Source organism: Lichenostomus cassidix, chromosome 4 (assembly GCF_008360975.1).
Source record: "Lichenostomus cassidix isolate B80296 chromosome 4, HeHo_3.0, whole genome shotgun sequence".
NCBI classification, from domain to species: Eukaryota; Metazoa; Chordata; class Aves; order Passeriformes; family Meliphagidae; genus Lichenostomus; species Lichenostomus cassidix.
In genome coordinates this window covers 39986047-40006038 of record NC_139484.1, presented here as the reverse complement: position 1 = coordinate 40006038, position 19992 = coordinate 39986047, and the positions used below count along the sequence as shown (strand labels likewise).

General features: G+C 36.4%; 1 protein-coding gene across 4 annotated transcripts in view; it reads left to right on the top strand.

Moving 5' to 3' along the window:
* Positions 1–19992, top strand: part of SORBS2 (sorbin and SH3 domain containing 2) — a 205274-nt gene that overhangs the window by 158068 nt on the left and 27214 nt on the right. For 3 of the 4 annotated variants that reach the window (XM_085058783.1, XM_085058785.1, XM_085058784.1), the window contains 5 exons: positions 2309–2423; positions 9486–9569; positions 11646–11702; positions 17021–17073; positions 17723–17910. In XM_085058783.1, coding sequence (XP_084914909.1) covers positions 2309–2423; positions 9486–9569; positions 11646–11702; positions 17021–17073; positions 17723–17910 — 497 coding nt within the window. The remainder of the gene's footprint in view (positions 1–2308; positions 2424–9485; positions 9570–11645; positions 11703–17020; positions 17074–17722; positions 17911–19992) is intronic. The other variant, XM_085058786.1, reaches the window with a different exon arrangement.

Genomic DNA, 19992 nt, shown 5'->3' with positions numbered 1-19992 from the left:
AGCAAAAACCTTTTTCTTCAGTGTTTACATGAATTAATACTACATGTTAATATAATAGTATGTTATTAAACATTTATATGTGTGTGGGTATGCATATATTATAAATTAAAAGAATAATATTTTTTCTTTCATCTGTGCCTACAAGCCCATTTCTCTTGTTTACATTCAAGCAAAAAAAGAGAATTTGACCATTTTTGTCAACTTGGACATTGTAAGCATATTTATATGTAGAAATTTATATTAAATAGTTTCAAATAATTATCAGTTTTAATAAAATATTGTGAGGAGATACCATACTAAGTATTTTAAATTAAGACATGATTATGGCTTTTTGAAAAATTTGTAGGTAGTGGCAATCTAAAATGTAATTCAGTAGGTACACATACTGCAGAGGAAGATGAGATTGCTTGATGGTTACTGATCTTGGCTTCCCTGTTGCTGAGGGCAAGTTGTCAAGAGAAAATGCTAAAGGTTAGAGTTGGGCTGCCTCCCAGAGGCCATGAGGCTTGAATTTTGTTAGCAGGTCATACAGAAGTGCACATTTTTTTAGCAAGACACCAAAATGTGGAGCTGTTTAGCTTTAATCTCTGAAGTTTTGTGAGTCATCATCCTGTGCTAGGCCGAATGCCTTGGTCACAGAAACTGAGGCCTGTTGCAGTTCCTTTTGTCAAGCTTGAAAATAACTGCTCAGCCCTGAATTTGGCTATTTAGCCTCCCCTTTTAATCTCCTGCATAAGACAGGCAGTGGAAATCTGTGTTCTCCAGGCCAGGGTATGCCAGACATGTTAGTTATGCTTTGCCTGCTGCTGAAAGCTATAGCTCGTCAATCTTTTCCTGCCATTGGGAGATTCTTTTTTTAATTGCCTATAAAGCCAGAGTATTTAAAATCTCACGTAAGAGGCTTAGGTCCACATGTATCACAGTTTCATAGCTGAGAGGCAAGATACGGTTTGCATTAGCAGTTGAGCTCAAAAATATAGTCCATACAAGATAAAAGGCTGAACACTGTAAATTAGTTGAACTGAACGTGAATCAGAATTTCAGTAGCATCCTTTTTTCTTCAGTAGCTTGCAATATAACACAACTGGATCAGAACATTTCCATCTTCCTGTTCATTCTCAAAAAACACAACCTTTTCTTCTCTGAAGATATTTTTTTCCTCAGTGAAAATAAACAATAAAGCCATGTAGAAGTACTTCCCTTGAATGTAGGGCATTTTATAAATAGAGGTGTCTGTGTTCCAGAAATTGCACTTTCATGCATACTATAAACAAAAGCTACCCCACAGATTTTTTTTAAGGCACATGTCATGTGCATTATTATGTCAGGTCACATCAAACCAAGTCACACCACAGAGACCAATAGAACTGATAAAATATAATCAGTGTGTGCTCTTTCTTATCATAAATACAGACAACAGCTGGTAGTATTTCCTCTTCCCTTTCCTCCAACCTTTGAGTTACTAGTGGGTCGTTTTACACAGAGTTAAATGAAAGTATGTGTGAGCTACAGTTTTCCAAGTACAATGGAGGTAGGTATTACAAGAACTGCCATGAAAAGGTAGCTCTCACTGTAACTGGCTAACTATTCCCCCAAAATTTATATGTGGCTAGTAATATGACATGGTAAATGACTGAAAAATGTAGCAGCATGGGTTACTTATTATTCTCTCTGCATAACACTATTAATTTGAAAGCAAATTAGTAATTATAGAGAAAATTGATACATTTGTGTTCCAAATTCAATTGCCTAATTCTTCTTCTTGCTTATCTGTTAAAGTTCTAGGGAAACAGAACACTGCTTACAAGGATATTTAGGAGCCACTTTACTACAGGATAATGACCATCACACTGTCTTTTAAAATAATTGCTCACTTTCTGTCTCAGAAGATTTTATAATCTTTTCAATGTGGCCTTATCATCATATTATGTGATGAAAAAATATCTGCCACTTGCCTGTATTAGTAGAGTGCACAAAACATGTGTAGTTGTTTGCAATGGTTTGCCATGCCATGGTACTTTGACGTGGTATTCCAGGGAGGTCTGGTCTGCTAGTTACAACAAGAATATGAGTGATCACCGGCTGGACATCTCTAGTATTTTTTGTGCAGTACTGAGCATACCTGCTGTAAACAAGTTAAGATGATACAGTAAAACACTGGGATGCCCTGCTATACATCCCACAGCTGAGATCTGGAAAGAGTAACTGTTCTCAATGTCATTTGACTTTGTGGGGTTCTGATGTACAGAGCTTTAAAGCACATGGTGATGATAGCAAATTAGCTCAGTTCCTTGTGTTTGTTGTTTAGGAATGACTGGGATCCTCCTGACAGAAAGGTAGACACTCGCAAGTTCCGTTCTGAACCAAGAAGTATTTTTGAATATGAGCCAGGAAAGTCATCGATCCTTGAGCATGAAAGACCGGTAAGACACACAAATGAAATGGGTACTACTAAGGCATTTGGTGAGAGGCTATTTTTTCATTATTTACTACTAATAATAACTACTTACAGGAATATTGAAGGTCCTTTTTCAGATACAATTTTGCAGCAATTTGTCTTTGCTCTTATCTGATGGTTGCATTGAAAATGTGGGTTTGGCTTATTTGCTAAACTTACATCTTCCAGTGTTTCCAAGAAATTACCACGGTGCAAACGTCATGGATGATGAGCAGAACAGATGGAAAATGCTTTTTCTAATTGGTATGCATCTCCAGCACTTATTTTTAGTAGTATTAACAGCAGATATGATATCTGATTGATTAATGCATAAAAATAAACTATTCACAGTTGCAGGATTTGCTGAATTGTACACGTAAGGAGATTCCGGTCAAATACTGGCCAACGCTGCCCAGAGAGGACTCACCTGAGCACAGCCCTGAGCAACCTGATCTGATTAGACCTACTTTTAGCAAGGAGGTTGGGCTAGATGACCTCTGGGGGTGCTTTTCAGCCTCAAATACTCTGTGATTACTGAGTGTATATTAACATGTAATTAGAGGTCTTTATTCCTGCATTCCAAATAATGAAGTTTTCATTTGCTGATAGTTACATTCACCCAGCTCTTCTAAATTATCTTTGTGCTATCATCTTAACACTTCCTTGTTTTAGGAAAGCTGTTGTGTATCAATTGCAATATTTTCTTTTCTTGGTCTTTTACTTTGAGGTTGAAATGTTTGAGGGAGTCCAGTTTTAAAGAAGAGGTTTTTGTAATCAGTGCTGGATTGTTATTTGTTTCTGTATTACATGCTTGTTCACTGAATTTATTTTGCCAAATTAAAGCAAATTAAGGAAATAATTGAATTTCAGACTCTACATTATGTCACCAGTGTGAAACACCTGAACCAAGCACCTTTTCCTGTGTTTTTGTGATCTTTGCTGAAATCTAACTTGTTAGCTAGAAAACACCAAGCTCTTAAGTTCTTGCAGAACTGATGCATTTTTCAGAGGAAATTGGCATTCTGTAGGAGCTGCTAATGAATCAATATAATTAGTATCTGAGTGCAGATGAACTTAACAAGTAATTTTATTTAAAAGGCAATGTCATTTGTTCTGAGCACTTTTTGAGTGTCATGGCTGCATTATAAACACTGAGGTGATTTTCCAGCCTTCCCAATGCCAAAGAGTAATAGCAGATTCAAGTTAAAAATAATGAAATTGAACTGATGTTTCAAGAATGGCCTCACTTTTCTAATAAATTACATTTTCCACTAATGTGAACAAAATAATCCATATAAGAATGGCAGTGCTGATGAATATCCTCAGAGCTACATTTGAAACCAATGAAATAAGAAAGTGAGCTTTGCTGACTGTTCCTGAATCATTTTTCCACTTGCTTATGCATTTTACTTTTGCTAATCTAAATCAAGAGATGGAATTGTGAGTTTTTCGTGGTCCTTAAAATATTTTCATGCTGAAAAGCTTTAGTCATGTTGTACCTACTAAGCAGTATCCACCAAGGGCAAGATCACACTTTATCATCTGAAGCTTAGACTAAAAATTTAGGCTTATAGCTGATGAACATACAAGGAAGCATCTCTTTGTGTAAGAAATTTTAAAAGCTGAGAAAAGAATATTCATGTACAGAATTGGGAGGGGTTTTGTTTATGTATGATTCAGAGCTGTAAAAAATTGGAAATTAATCTAGAATAAAAGAGATGAAAGTTGTGCTGACACTAGTGTAACGTACTTGAAAAAAATAGTTGAAAGGAGCTATGAGAGTTTTATCAGTCTGGAATTTCTACTGTTGATAAAGATGCTATTTAGCTTTATGTACTTAAGATACTTCCTTTGGACCATATTACTAACAGAAAATTACTTGGTTTCACTGAAGCATTTCCTTTTTTTGCAGTCATTGAATGGGATATAGAAAGCAAAATTAACTTCTTAAAGGATGATCAGCAATGCAGGTCAAAAGGTTTTTTCATTGTATGTAGGAAAAGCTGACATCTGAAAATTGACACATTGGTTCCAAATTCAGATGAAAACTCCAAATTCTCAAATGTATCAGTAAGGCATGAATTAAATTTTCCATCCTGATAATCTCAAAGGATTTAATTTCTAATGTCTGAAAAATTGTTTTGATGATACTGAAGGAAAGTATTATTAAAAATGTGGACTATAAAATAAATACAGTCCAATAATATTGCAAAAAGTGGACATTTATTGTATCAGAACTAGAAAGTCATACTTTATTTGTTTTGTCAAAACCAAAAAAAGTCAAAGGGAGTTTTTCCTAACACTCAAAATCCCGAATTTTTTTTAAGTTAAATAATTTCCATATCTACAAGATTGTAGTTTTGGTGGCAAAATAATCTGTTGAAAATATAAAATATTTACAGCTACCTTTCATCATAATAAGCAGGACAAGTCAGGTTTGAAAGATCAGCATTCCCTTTATTGGTGTAGGTACTAGACTGGAATCAGCTGTGATTAATGTGGAGATTAGAAACATGGGAAGAACAAAATAAATTGAGATTTGGTGTAAAACTAACATTTAGTGGGAAATAATATCCAGCAAATCCTTGCTGATCGAAAGAAGATTCTCATTAATCAAAACAATGTGAGAAATAATAAACTAAAACATTGACCTAGTAACAAACATTAAATGGTTAGGGATAACTGATTATCTTTGTTATAGATACACAAGGATGAGTGTAATTTCAAAGTGCTGTATCATGTAGTAGCCTTTTTCAGGAAACAGCAAATAAATGTGTTTTCTTCCATAATTTGAATTTGTAAGAGTATAAAACATCAGCAAAAAGGAGAGGCTTGGGATTAGTATTTTGAGCTTACAGCTAAAAGTATGTGATACTAAGGTGTTAAATAATCTCCCAAGACATGGTGATACAGCTCCTTTTTTCCCTATTTCAAAAAGCCCAGAAAACATTGCTATTTCTTCTAATAACACTGATAAGGTGGTACGTAAATTATTTTGATGTATGTTTCCATCTCCAGTGTCTGCAATTCAACAAAATATTCTTCTTTTTCTCAAGTATCATCCAAGCCATGGACTTGTTCTCTAAAATGGATGTTTACTTTCCATTAATAAGTAAATGGCAATGAAACAAATTAATCTTAGTCATGTGTAAATGAAATTAAATTTTATTATTTACTAGTTTCTACCTTGTATATGAGAAGCAATTCCGTCATACATATACATATATCTATTTCTGTAGTAGAACATGCAAAGAAAAAATCTCAGTGTTACTGTAAAAAAATACCTCACAAAATTGGTACAAGCAATGCCTCAATTTTCATTAGGTGTTTTAGTCTAAGCATAAAAGTATACCGCACTAGTCAGATAAAACTGTGAGGTTAAATTTTAGTTCTAGGGGGTTTTTTATCTCTGTTCAACATACAAATTTTCTACTGAGTTTATATGCAAGAGGAATTCATGATTAGAATTTTTTTTAATTACTGTTTTGTCAAATACCAGAAATAGACTGGGCTTGCTCCATGATGTACATCTGTTGGTTTTTGTTTTGTTTCATGTTTCTGTAGTGAAAAATCTGAAATTTTCTTTAGAACAGGAACATTTGGTTGCTTTTGACATCTCAAGCTGGTTATCAGAATATTCCCTTTGTTATGCTTAATATGTCATTAAAAAAAATACTTCTTCTCTTAAAGAAACAGAGACTAAGTCCATCCGGTAGTATGCTTGGAGCTACCACAGCTATTTAAAAGTAGTCCAAAAGGGGAAAAAAAAGGAAAAAGCAAATTCTTTAGAGATAATAAAATGCCAAAACCAAATTTACAGTGGCCATCTCAGCCCAGTGTTCCACACAGGCTTCAGTTTGGCATCTGGACTTGCAAATGCAAAATACTGATCTACATGTAAGAACCATTTAACTCATGAGTTTAAATGCACACTTTTGACTATTACCCGTGAAGGTCAATTTGTGTATCAAACCAAGATCAGGCAAAGCGACATGTAATACTGCAGATGTAATTTTTTTAATTGTCCATGTTCTTCTATGCTTGAGTATGCTGATGCAGTGTTGTGTTGACAACATCTGATGCAAAAGGCAAAAGGAGCGAAGTTACTTAGTGGTCTTTAGTAGTATATTTTTAAAAAATAATCCAAACATTACTAAATTACTAGATGAAGGATAGATTGTAGGAACATTACTTGACTGACAGGTCATAAAAAGGATTGTCCTTTCTTGCTTTTACCTTCTGTTCCAGTAGTTTGGGAGATACTTTGTGAGATTAAGCCAAGAGCAGCTTTTAAGTCAAAATGATTCATTCATTTTAAGTCTCTTAGAAGGGGAGATAATAGAAAAAGGTCTGTCAGCAAAACTGAATCCAAAAGGCAAGCAAAATCAATTGCCTGCATATTGATCTTGGTAGAACAGGGAATGCAGTCGTCTCCAGTACTGCCCGGCAGCAAGGAATTTGAAGGCTTTAGTGTTCAGTATCTTTTTGTTTGCTGCCCTCTGCGGTTGAAGCTGCAAATTTAAGTGGGACTTGTCTGCATAGAGTGAGTTTTACATACTTTGTAACAGGCTCATTTTATTCGCAACTAATACACGAGAAGAACTGAAAACTTAGAAACTAGATAAAATACACTATATCTAGCTTTTCCTTTATCAGCAGAAATATGAGGATTTTTAAGCTTGCAGCTAATTGCAAGAGTATTTGAAGTTCAAAAGGGAGGGAACTCCCACTCTCATTTTTGTCTCCTTGGCTGGCTGGGAGAAGCCCAGCTGATGGGTCAGAGGGTTCTGCCTCCCTGCAAAGAGGGACATGAACCCATCACTGGGGAGGTGTGGGGCTGCTGCTCTTCAGGGCACCTTGAGGCTCACAGGGCTGACACTCGCTACCCAAGGAAGTAATGTCAGTAGGCCTGGATTTCTAATGCCAAAGGCTCCACAATCCCAACCCTATATACATTACAAGTTATTTATGTATTTATTTTATGTAAATACACCCATTTGTTGATGGCAACATTCCTGTGGGACTTCATTTTTTGGTAGAATATAAAGGTAAAAAATATGCGATATTTCAACGTACAGTAGCTTAGTTTCGAGAAAGGATGGAAAAGAATTGTTTAGTAACATCTTCTCAGATTATCCAGATCAAAATTGTGGAATTTTTTAAGGTAAGCAAAAAAACCTCTAAATATGCCAGGCATTCTCTGTAATAGGAATCAAGCTGATATACAGCAGAGTTATCTTTTGAGTTGTAAATCTGTCATTTTTTGTCCTCATGACTTCATATCTCTGTAGAAGGTAATCCTGTGTTTTTTTCCTTGAATTAGTCATAGTCTCTATTAAATTCACACATTTTTAGTAGTCAGTTCATTAGAGATATTTCAGTGGTGTTTCTCTACTAAAGAGTTGTCTGTCTATGGTTGAGTTCAAGCACTTGTCATTAGTACTGCTGAGATACGGCTGTGGATGGTGGAAATGTAAGGGCAAAACTCCAAAGCAGCTTCACTTCCTAACCCTGCCATGGAGCACAGAAAGTCTTTCATCAGTGACATTGACTTCCCTCTCCATTCACAGGAATACTTCTTCCCTTACTTGAAAGGGCACTGTGAAGATAAATGCATAAAACAACAGTTGGGGTCCAGATATTGCATGAACAGCTCACAGATATGTGAACACCAAGGGAGTTCTGAAGGGTTGTTGACCTTTCAATTGAGCATAGTTGGCAGGCTGTCCCAGTAACATCAAAAGCAGCAAGAAAAGTGCAGTAAGATGTTTAATTACCTGAAATGGTCAAGAACACACTGTTATCCCTTGCAGAAAACAGAAATACTGTATGTGATTGCTCCAGTGTATTGGTGACAGTTTGACCCTGGAGGAAAAAGTGTTACATACTTGATCACCAGTATCATTCTTTATTCAGGACCCTGTCTTCTTTCATGATTGCTTTCTAGGGCACACCATAATTAGTGTCTAGGTTCTGATACCTACAGTTACGGAGAACCAAATTTTTAATTCAGAAATGTCTTTAACAAGAGGATTTCTCTGATTCAGAGATCTTGAAGCCAACAGTTCACTGTAATTCCGTGCTGCATGAAGGCCTACATCAGATGCTACAAAGAAACTGAAGCTATTTAGAAAGTAATTAATGCAGCCAAGTTTACAGTTGATTAGATACCCCATTGAGAGCTGTACTGTTTTGCACCATTATGTTTTCATGCTCCTTGAATAAATCTGTCAATTATTCTTCTGTTCACTGAAGAATTTCCTTAATGCTATCTTCAATTGCTACTTTATCCCTTTGCTGTGAGAATTTTCAGATGAAAACAATGCATTTTGCTGTGGAAAAAAATGCTTCATTATGTCAACAACGCTATGCAAGATAAAGCATTTCACAGTACTGTTGAAATGAGCATTATGGAATGCATAATTTTTTTGTTCCCTATGTTTCGACCATAGGATTTAAAACACACCTGTTCTTTTTAAATGCTGATGTGGCTTTTTAACATAGTGATGCTTGAATGAGGCATATTCCTTATCTCTGCTCAGTGCTTGCTTCAAGACAGCAAGATTCAGAATTAACATGCTTTGTGAGAAGACAAGGAATGACAGAAAGCAACACAAATAAAGTTGTGTCTTTACTGCTGATCAGATGGGCAATTTCTTGACTATGCAGGAGAAGACAATATTTTAAACCATCTTCCTAACAGGGAATCTTCAGCAGCATTAACTATACTTAACTAATGCAGTGATGTTTAAAGAAAAGGTCAAAGAGCACTCTTAGCTTTGACAGTGCAATTTTAAAATGTGTAACATCTTCCAGTCCTTGGAAGAACATCAACAAAAAGAAAAGTGTTAAAGCTACCAGTCAATGACAGCTCTTGAACAAGAATATTCTCTGTCTTAAATACCATCTTCATTCTTTGATTTTATTCCATTTCTTTCCCCGTATTTGTTTTATGTTTCTGTGTGTTTGTTGTTGTAGTGAAATAGCATTTCTAGCACTTTGCTCAGTGTGTGCCTTTTCCTTCCCTTTTCCTTCACAACTGCTCCAGACTGATCGCATAAACCCAGATGACATAGATTTAGAAAACGAACCCTGGTATAAATTCTTTTCAGAGCTGGAGTTTGGACGTCCGGTAAGTGAGGAGAGAATGTTGATGTTTACACATTAGGAAGAAATACTTTTAGAATGAGGAATTTGAATTACCAAATTCAGTAAGTGTATGCAAGTAAAATCAATTTTTTTTTTGAGGAAGGGCATTAAAGTCCCATGAATATAAGTATTTTTTTCAAATAGACTCTTAGTTTGCAAGAGTAGTTACAGTAATAGCTTTAATAAGAAGTAGTATGTATTAGACATACAGTAGTGTGTAAGTATTTAATAACAAGACAAATTCCATGTTAAACAGGAATGTTTTCTAGTTTCCCTAACTTTTTTACATTTGGCTGGATTGTTTTTGAACAGCCTTTTAGGACAGAAAAACATGTCAGTTTGCATTAGGGATTGCTAAGTTACAAATCATAATACTTTTACTCAATGGACTATATCTAAATTTAAATGTATGAAGCCATAAACAAATTTCTTGTGGCAGGAAATACTGAGAATTTTTTTTTGCCTTTTTTTTCCATCTCCTGAATGCATAGGTGCAGCATATGTATTTTGTACATGAACACAGAGATACGGGTTTGCTATTATCAAGCTGGACACCTGTTTGAACTGACAGAATGCAGTTCTGCTCCAGTTTTCACAAATAGCCATTACCCAAAAAAGGGCTCTGGCAAACAAGATGCTGCCTTAGACCTGCTGCAAGCACTTGTGTTTAAAATTATAAACATGAAGGGTTCCATCTGTCTGAAACACCTAAAAATCAGAAATATCTCCATTTTTCACCTTTGATTCCTTAAGCACTTGCAGTTCTTCTGCAAATACCACAGGCTTAATTGTATCTAAGCAACAAAGGCTGTTTGTATAATTTTTACAAGGGTAAAACATTAACATTGTCCTTGAAACAAGACTGAGAGCTGGGTTTCACTCCCTCCCTGCACAGTGCCTTAACAACTAGGTTGGAGATGCACCTGCTCTTGCTTTAGCACACCCCCTCTCTGGCTCCACGGAGCTCAAATTCTTTCCTGTACACTCTAACATCTTTAGGAAAAAGGTTAGCAAATGTCTTCATCCTAGAAGAATGTCTAGGAAGATAGTTGGAATATGCAGACAGGGGGAAGACAAAATCCCCTTTGAAAAAGGGGAGAAGTAAACCCAAGCACTCCCTCAGTCTTTTTAAGCATTTTCATAGGTCAACAGGATACTCCCCAAGAGCTTTTGAGTTTAAAAACCCAAAGTATCTGGCCACAAGCAGGAAATCCAAACTAGACATGAGCATGAGAGGATCAGTATTTAAAACACTCCCATTCTTTCCTTCCCTGTTAGCTAACAATTCTCTGGAGACCCTTCAAAATTTTAATTAGTGACATGCCAGACTTACATGGGGAGCCTGAGAACTTGACACAGGGCCTTGGAGGAGACTTTGGAACCAGGCACCTTAGTCCCTTTCTGTAGCTCACCATAAGCCAAAATCAGAACTCTCCACTACTTCAGTAAGAGCAGAAGAGAAAACAAAACGCATACACTCTTTTAAAACCGTAATGTTTTAATCACAGTACTTTAAAAAATTACCCATTGAATACCCTCTGAAAATAAAATTTAAAAAAGTTAAATATGTCTGAGTTTAATTTCTTGTGCAATGTATCACGTTTTCATGGATTACTTTTTATCTCCATTATCCAGCCATTCAAGTTGTATTGTCATTGCTCCTTGTAGGTGGGCAGAAACAGTACAGATAAATTCTTCTATGAACCATATCTCAAAAATGTTTTACTGATAATGATAACTTTTGAGATAAAATACATTGAGATTCCTGCAACAGAGCATAACTATGATGCTTTGCACTCTTCTCTCTCAGTATTATAAACTGCTGGTGTTTATTCAACCATTCCAGTTGTAAATTTTACCACCTAAAGTTACTAACATTTTATTAAGATATTTTAAAAATAACACATTTATCCTTCCATTCTACCCATGTGTGTCACTCTTTGTATCTGACGCTGTCAACACTTAATTTCTAACTGTGTCACCTTTTCCACATGTTTCATTCCTTGCTGCCATTGATTCTACTCCATTTCATCTCTACACTTCTGCTTTTATGATGCAGCCACCTAAAAAGCTTTTGGACTATGTTCAAGACAGTTCTTCTGGTTTTTCCAATGAGGTAAATGAATGGTTCTTTTTCAGATTATTATCTTGGGAAGATGGGTTGGAATGCTCACCATTTATGTCTTAAGTTTGTTAAAATTTAGTGGTCTCCTTCTGATAGCTATGAGACATTTCTAATTCACAATCGTATCTTTGTCTTCGTATCTTTCCACATCACTAGTGCATTTGGATGTTGATCTTATTATCCTAGGAACTGTGAGTCCTTATCCCCAAAACTTCTCAGAGATTAACACCCAGAATTACACAGTAGTCCATACGTCTCTAACTCTTTGACAAATTCCCACTTTTCAGAGTTGGGCAAGTGCATTGCACAATTAATCCACCAGCACAGTATATTTCTTTATTAAAATTCCTGACTACAAATTCTGTGTGTCATGTGAAACCTTTGTGGCTAAGCTGTCATTTTCTCCAATTAAGTGTTTATGACTAAGGTTGCTCATCAGGTAAAACAGCAATTAATAGTCCTGTTGTAATTTATAACTAAGGATTGACAGTTGCTGTCATTACTCCAAATAAAATTCAAGGTTGGTAGTGGGCTGTCACTGCCCTGCTCTGAGCGGGAGATATTCAGGCTGTCATTCTTTCTCCGCTCCCTCCCCCTTTTTCCAGTGTTAGGGCAAAAGTCAGTGAATCCTCTAATGGCAACTTTGCTTCATATGGTGGCTTTACTTCATTCATATTTATGATTCACTCTCATCTTCTGTAGTGTCTCCAAAAGTTAAACTCAAATTGTGGTCTTAAATTGTTAATTATTTGCAAATTACTCTGGTTTGGTCTTAAGCTCTCTATATATCTAGAAAAACCTCACAGTTGTGAAATTGGACCCAGTTCTATGAAACAATAAGCTTCTAGGCCTTTTCTAGTTCCTGTTGGTTTTCAGTCTATCAAGGAAGACAATTTAAAAGCCCTAACATGACTTTGAAATATTCCCATGTTCAGTAGGTCTGGGTAAAATGGCTATTAAGTAACACTGGTTTTGTCTTCAATTAATTTACAAAAACTTTTGTCTTTAATTTTGAAATTTTAATAATCCTTGAATATGATAAATCATATCAAATATCATATCATATCATATCAGGTTCAAAAACTACAGCAACTTAATATTTTTCTGGAGGGGGACACTATTCAAAATAAGTTGATAGAGTGTTATAACCATCATGCAAACAAGCCTATTTGTTATTTTCAACTTTTGCCTTCTTTCCCTAGCTTCATTTTCAGTCACCATTAAAGCCTTGATGCATGAAAACAGCTAAAATGAAGGCTTAATTTTAAATATATATAATTTTTTTAGTAAAACCTAATCAAAGTATTCAGAAAAGCCTGTATTTGGTACTTTGGAGTTGTCATCTTCAATATATTTTTTTTTCAAGTGTCCTTTATTCATATAGAGCAGTGTTCAGTATTCTGGAAGCTGACTAATCTTTGGAGATGGGGGAGTAGGAGAGATGTGTTCAGTTGGGCTATCTCAAAGTGGGTCAATAAATGCCCAAGAGCTGACAGGACACCTGCAGACAGTAAAACAAGCAGTAAAAAAACAACCACATCCAGTGTTTACTTTCACCTTTCCTCTATATGATTCATCAGTGTCACCTGTGGAGAGAAGGTATAACTCCACACATTCTAAAAAAATAATATATGCCTGTGGAAAAATTGGTATTGTAGAATGGGCAACATATAGGAACCGTCATATAGAAAAAACTTCAAAGCCAGCATGAAATAAAGGATAAAAGGACAAGTTTCATTCAAAGTGATAAGAGAATCTTAAAGGATGAAAAGCAAAAGCCATATAGTAACCCAGCAGTCAATTTTGGCTTGATACACACTTCTTGCCATCTTGGGCTGATCACTAACACACTGTTTATGGCCTGGGGAATGCTGTGGATAAGGAAGTTCCCTCTGGTGTGGTTTCCATTGTGTGATTTACCCCTAGCTTTCCATAGGAGACACTGGGGATTTGCTCCAGCCTTGGGAGTGACACCATGGTCTGTACAGTCCTGGAGCCACTACAAGTGGTGGGAAGCAATCGCTGCCATGAGGCCATTTGGCCACTGTCACATCACAGGCAGTCAGTGGTGGAAGTGGTTGACATCTGCACAAAAGAACCCGCAATAACAATTTATCTGCACTGTTTGTAACATTTCATAATTTCCAAGGTGCTAATGGCAGGTTTATTGTTTGAGAATATCTGATGATCATCAGCATCACCTCCATAAGACAACTGGCTTCAGTACTCAGGCTTGTATTTAATCTGCTTGTGGAAAGGAGGTTTGATTCTTTACTCCTTTCCTACAGCAGATAGTATGGTTTTTGTTTTACTGTGCCCCTTCTCTCTAATGTTTAAATCCAGTGATTTTATGAACTAGGTTACAGTACTTGGAATATTTCAGTCGACAAGTATCTGTTTCTGTTCTTCATATTCACATCCTCAGCTCAGTTTTCATATTAAGGTGTCATAAATAGTTTATTTATCACCTAAGAACAATGCAATGACAGATGATTAAAAAAAAAAACACCTTGAAATCTATGTTTTGGTGAGAAATTAAAACTTATAAGAAATTACTTTACTTTTATTGCAGAAAAATAAATTGGTTTCAGCAAATTTAGCAACTAACAAAAAGAGGCTTGGTCATAAGCCACAGTCTTGTGCACTCTCCCATTATGGAAAAAAGCTTATGTGGGACACCACTTCACAGAAAGCCACCTGGCAGAGGGTACATTGTTGTGTGAGTGAGGAAGACCTTTACTGCTATAAACATCTGAGAGAAGCTGGGCACACAGTCAGTAATGTTTGGGGCCTGTCTTCCAACAGACCTGTCCTAGTGGGAGCCATCCTCGAGACATCACTGATGCACACTTCCCTGTTGGCGAGAATGGGGTACACATCCCTCTACCTCACCTTGCTCTTCTTGGGTAACAGTTTAATTCCCAGATTGTGTGAGGATCTCTCACACACAGCCTGGAAATGGCAGATGAGTGCGGCTTGAGGACATCTTAATTTGCAAAGAATGAGCATAATAGTAATCCCTAGCAGGTGGACAAATGGCCTTTGATATTTTTTTAATGCCACTTTCTTCTTTTTGTGGTGCACATGCTGGGAGTTGTGTGCTTGTCATTCTCTACTGTAAATGAGATGCAGGTGAAGAATGATTTGAGAGATTCTACCTTTGAGATTATATAGCATGTCATTCTGATCCAAACTGGAATTTAGGAATGTAACAGTATTTAACAGTGAAAATAGTAGTAGCAATAAGTAGTAACACCGGAGAAATACATGAATACTTGCCCACAAAGCAAAGAACTTACTTTTAAAAAGAATAGACATTTTTAAACCTTATGCAGAAGTCATTTTAAATATGTTCTAGAAGAGTTACATTCTCTGGAAAGTAACTTTAAAGTCTTTGAATTATTAACATATTTTAACTGTTTACACCTGACCTGCCATTCTTTCCAAAAGCCAGATTTGCATGTGATTTAAATTAAATTAGAGTTCAGAAGTACTGAAGAAATTGGAATGATCTTAGCTTGTTTTAGATTACATTTGTTTCATATTTTGGCATGTTTGATTGGCTCTCCCTATCCCACAATACAATGAACTTTTGTATAATACAAAAATTAAAGCTTCAGTTAGTGTCCTGATGGGATTACTTGATATGTGATGCAGGTCTTAAATAACAAAGCCAACTGACAAATGAACTCTTAACAACCATATTGTCTTCATAGTGTCCCACGTGTGAAAGCAGTTTAAACAGTCACTCTAGAATGTCATTTAAAGTACACAGACCTATGAAATCTGTTCTCAAATATTCTAAGACTATGGGTGACTTCTGTAGACAGGTATACACCTGTCAGTTAAAAAATCTGGGAGTTCTATTCATGAACTTGCAAATCAAATCACTGGGGAAAAAAATGTAACAAAAGAAAGGACTTATACAGGCTATGAGTGCCATTGCTTTTTCAGTCCTTCAGTACAAGGATTTTTCCATGCAGGTAAAAAGCCAAGAAGATCCATCTTTCTGAGCCGGAGAATCCAGGTACTCGGCTCGGGTAATTAACTAGGGTTAGGGTTAGGGTTACGGCTAGGGTTAGGGTTGAGAGATCTAAAGAGCCTCGAGCTCCAGGCACAGTGGCGCTTGAAAGAGCCTCCCAAGGCCATTGCAGGATTGCTCTAACATGGCTTCTGCTCCATCTTTCTGAGCCAGAGAAGCCAGGTACTCAGGTCAGGTAATTAACTAGGGTTAGGGTTAGGGTTACGGCTAGAGTTAGGGTTGAGCGATCTAAAGAGCCTCAAGCTCCAGGCACAGTGGCGCTTGAAAGAGCCTCCCAAGGCCATTGCAAGATTGCCCTAACATGGCTGCTCCTCCATCTTTCTCAGCTATATAAGCCAGGTACTCGGCTCAGGTAATTAACTAGGGTTAGGGTTAGGGTTACGGATAGGGTTAGGGTTGAGTTCCTGAATTTTGGTCATCTGTATGATAGTTCTGCTTATAATCCATTGTTTATAGTCCATATAGTCATTGTGAAATGACATGCCAGGAATTTGAAAGAAGTTTAACTCTTGAACCTCACTGCCTTGTACCCATAAAGAAATACCCCAGGGACCATGCAGTTTGTTCTAGATTCATCTCTGGTTACCAGAACTGTAGTATTACTTAATTCTGACTGAAGGATTGAAATGGTTTATTTAAAATTTGTTGTCATTTAAAGTTGACTTTGTATTAATAATATAATTATAGAAGATCCATCTCCCAGTGTTCATGCAGTAGCTATATCTGTAACTCCATAAGCAATGACTAATGTTCTATGATAAGAACTGTTCTTACCAGGATTATAAAGTGTATAAGGCCAGTTGCTGGCCACAAACATCATGGGATTTACAGAAGCTTCTGGCTATGATTGATTGTGGGATTTTGGTAACTGAGGGTGAGGAGAAGCTTTGCAGACCTCACTTGTACATGAAAGAATTCTTTTCAGATTTTTATGTTTTTATAGCAAAGATTTGTTTCAGCTGTTCTGTATCTCTGGTTTTGAAAAGTGTATCGAAAAGCATGATTTGGTATCATTATTTATCAGTGCTTTAAAGGAAAAAATATTACTGAAGTGGAATGGGAAATGTAATCTAGTGATAAACAGCTGCATAATTTATTCTCATGACATGTTGCAGTGTCTGTGATGGAGTGTCCAGGATGTTAATCATCATGGGCTGTTGTTACAGGATTTGTCACAGAGTAACAGAGTCATCAAACATGATAAGAAAAATTTTCGCTCTTTTTTCAAATACAAACATGTAACAGATCCATGTATTTGTTTTCACAGGCTTCCTTATATCATCACTATTCAACAGACAGAGGCCTGGACAGGCCCTCTAGGTAAGAAATACTATCTATTACTTCAGCAGACACAGATTATCCAGCCTGAGGGTCTTCTTTGGGACCTGAAATCACCAGATTTTGTGAAGAGTCAGACTTTAACCTTCACCTTGTGAGCTACTGACAAAATAGATGCTTGGAAAAGGTGTTGATTTTTATACTGATGTGTAGATACTATTTTAGTAAATAAACCATACTGTGTTCAGGGTCTTTCCACTAACCTCCCTGAGCTTTTCTCCCAATGGCAGAGATTTATCCTTTACCCCTACTGCCTGCAGCACCTTCAGTGCTGTTTTCCCAAGCATGCTGCCTTGATTGTTCTCAGTCTCTGTCTTTTCCTATCTTTGCACTGAAATTCTAGTTCCAAAAAGTAGTCTAAGAAAACTTGACGCATTTATGTCAAAGAAAGTGGCATAGTAATTTTGTGCTAAACTTTAAAACAATCAGGTTAAGAACAAATCCATCTTTTCACTGTGAAGTAGGCTGTAAGATGTGTGAGACCGGCACTTCATCCCTTTACATGTTTTTCATGTATTTGTTCTGGCATTTTTTAATCTATAAACTAATAATACAATGATGACCTTACTTCTTAAATTCCTGAATTCTGACCTCAGAGTCAGACTGCTACTGATACTGCTTTTTTCTGTAGCTCTGCAAGTATTGCAAGTGACTACAGAAAGCGAAGGAAGTCAGAACCTGCTGTAAGTCACCAGAGGGCACACAGTGATCAGAACGCAAACAGACCTAACCTGGGCCAGACAGACACACAGGGCCCATGTACCACCCTTAGGAAGCCTTTAACTAGCTCATCTCCTTCTTCTCCATCAAGAGCAAAAGGTAAGAGGAGACTGTATTTGTTAGCAGAAAGCTGCTGATGATGTGTTGTACAGTGCCTTGGTAGCAACTGCCTCCTTTTGCTCAGTGTGTCACCCCAGGGCATGTGATGTGAAGCAACAGCTTTGGACCTTTCGTGAAAGGCTGACTTGTTTATTCTTGTAGAATTTTGAGATGAAAGGCTGGATTTGTAACAAGGATTTTCCAGTTTCAACTGCTTGTTCTAACAAAAGAAAATCGACTAAATGGAGACTATGAATTCTACCACAATATATAAATTTTTATTAACTATACTACTCTCTTATTAGATTATTGTGATTTTAAAACTGGTTTTGATATTGAGAAAGTAAATCAAGACAAATAACCTTTTAATCTTAAAATGTGTTTCCAGGATAGTAGACCTTTTAAATCCATAGCTGATGTCTTAGTCATTGTCAGTTATCAGGACCTAATGTAATCCAGCAAATACCCATAGCTATCAGGACCTAAACTAATGAAGAAAGCATCCATAGTCTGATTTTTTCCTTCCTAAATTCTTGGAAGTATCTTGTACAGCTGAAACTATCTAATTAGCTTATTTTTGGCAAGTAACTCACCATTCTATTAATGTTTGCCACACCACTCCAGGAAAGATATGACAGAGTCAGTTGTTCATTTGGATTTGGAGGTTTGGATGGGTTTTTTTAGAAAGACAAAAGGCTTCCAGTAAAACATACGATAGAAGTAATATATAGAGTAATACTGTATACAATATGTCTCTTCCTGTTCAAATTATTATTATTACTTAATTATTACTATTATCACTTAATTACTGTATTACATTGCTATTACTCTTATTTTGTTTACTCTGTAAATTTCCAGTGAAAAGAACATAATATCCAGGCTGCAACAGATTGTGTCAAAGAAAAGCAGTGAGAAACATTGAGAGTGAGATGGTGGAAAAGCAAATGTATTTTAAACCCAGTGTTATAGCAGTAGTTTTAAAAGTGGATAAACTTATCCATTTGGTATACCAGGCCAGGCAGTAAAAAGTTGGTAAACTCCATTTACCTGCATGTACCTTTGACTTCACCACAACACAAGCACTAAACATGACTTAAACACTTCCTGTGTTTGAAAATTCTTCAATTAAGAATGCCTTCCACAGCCAATTAACTTTCAGAAGGTGCCACTCTATTCTCTCCTAGCATTATGACCCTGTAGAATGTTCATTTTTCTTGTAATTAACCAATTTGTTAAAGAAGAAGCACATTATAAACTGTTTGATCAGCACAAATTTTGAACTCGTGTTTTAGATCTAGATTAATTTTTTCCTAGAAAGCAAATTGAGCTGTTTGAAGCATCATTCCTGAATTCAATGTTGCCACTTGAAACCATTTTTGAAAGCTCAGTGCAACTATGAAAGACCACAGTTTCAAATTTGTCTCATAGTGTCTTCTAGATCTACCATGCACATAAAAATATGTCTTAAAGCTTGAAAACTCAGGCCTTTGTTATGGAAGTCAATCTAAGGGTTATTTTTTATTCTGGTTAGGCTCAGTAAACTGATTCACCTTCCTTTACACTTGTATAGCAATCCCTGAGCTGCTTTGTTCTGCCCTGCATAAACTGTAGAAAAAAGCACTCCCTTCAGTGCTATCACACAGGAAAGGAGCCAGGCTGCCTGTGAGCGACTGGGAGAAATTTCCTGTTTGATCTGGTATAAAGATCTAGCTTTATTTTAACTTTCTTAGCATATGGCAGTGAACTCTGGGCATTATACAGGTTAAAAATCCTAAACTTCTTTCAGAATGCACAGGTGGAAAAGTCAGTATTTCCCTGAGGTCTAGATTAGTTGTTTGGCTTTATCTTTAAATCCTTGCCAGCTTTTATTGTCTGTTGACCTGCTTAAAAATCCCAACCAGTACCTAATTAATGCTTGGTTTCTTATGTTGCTTTGATGACAGGGGTTATGGAGGAGATAACATCTCCATAATTAATAAGGAATTATTTTTGTTGTTCAGATTGTCATTAGTGCATTTTTGCAGCTGGAAAATAACTTAATTATTAGCTCTGCTGTCCCAGGCTGTAACAAACCATGTACTG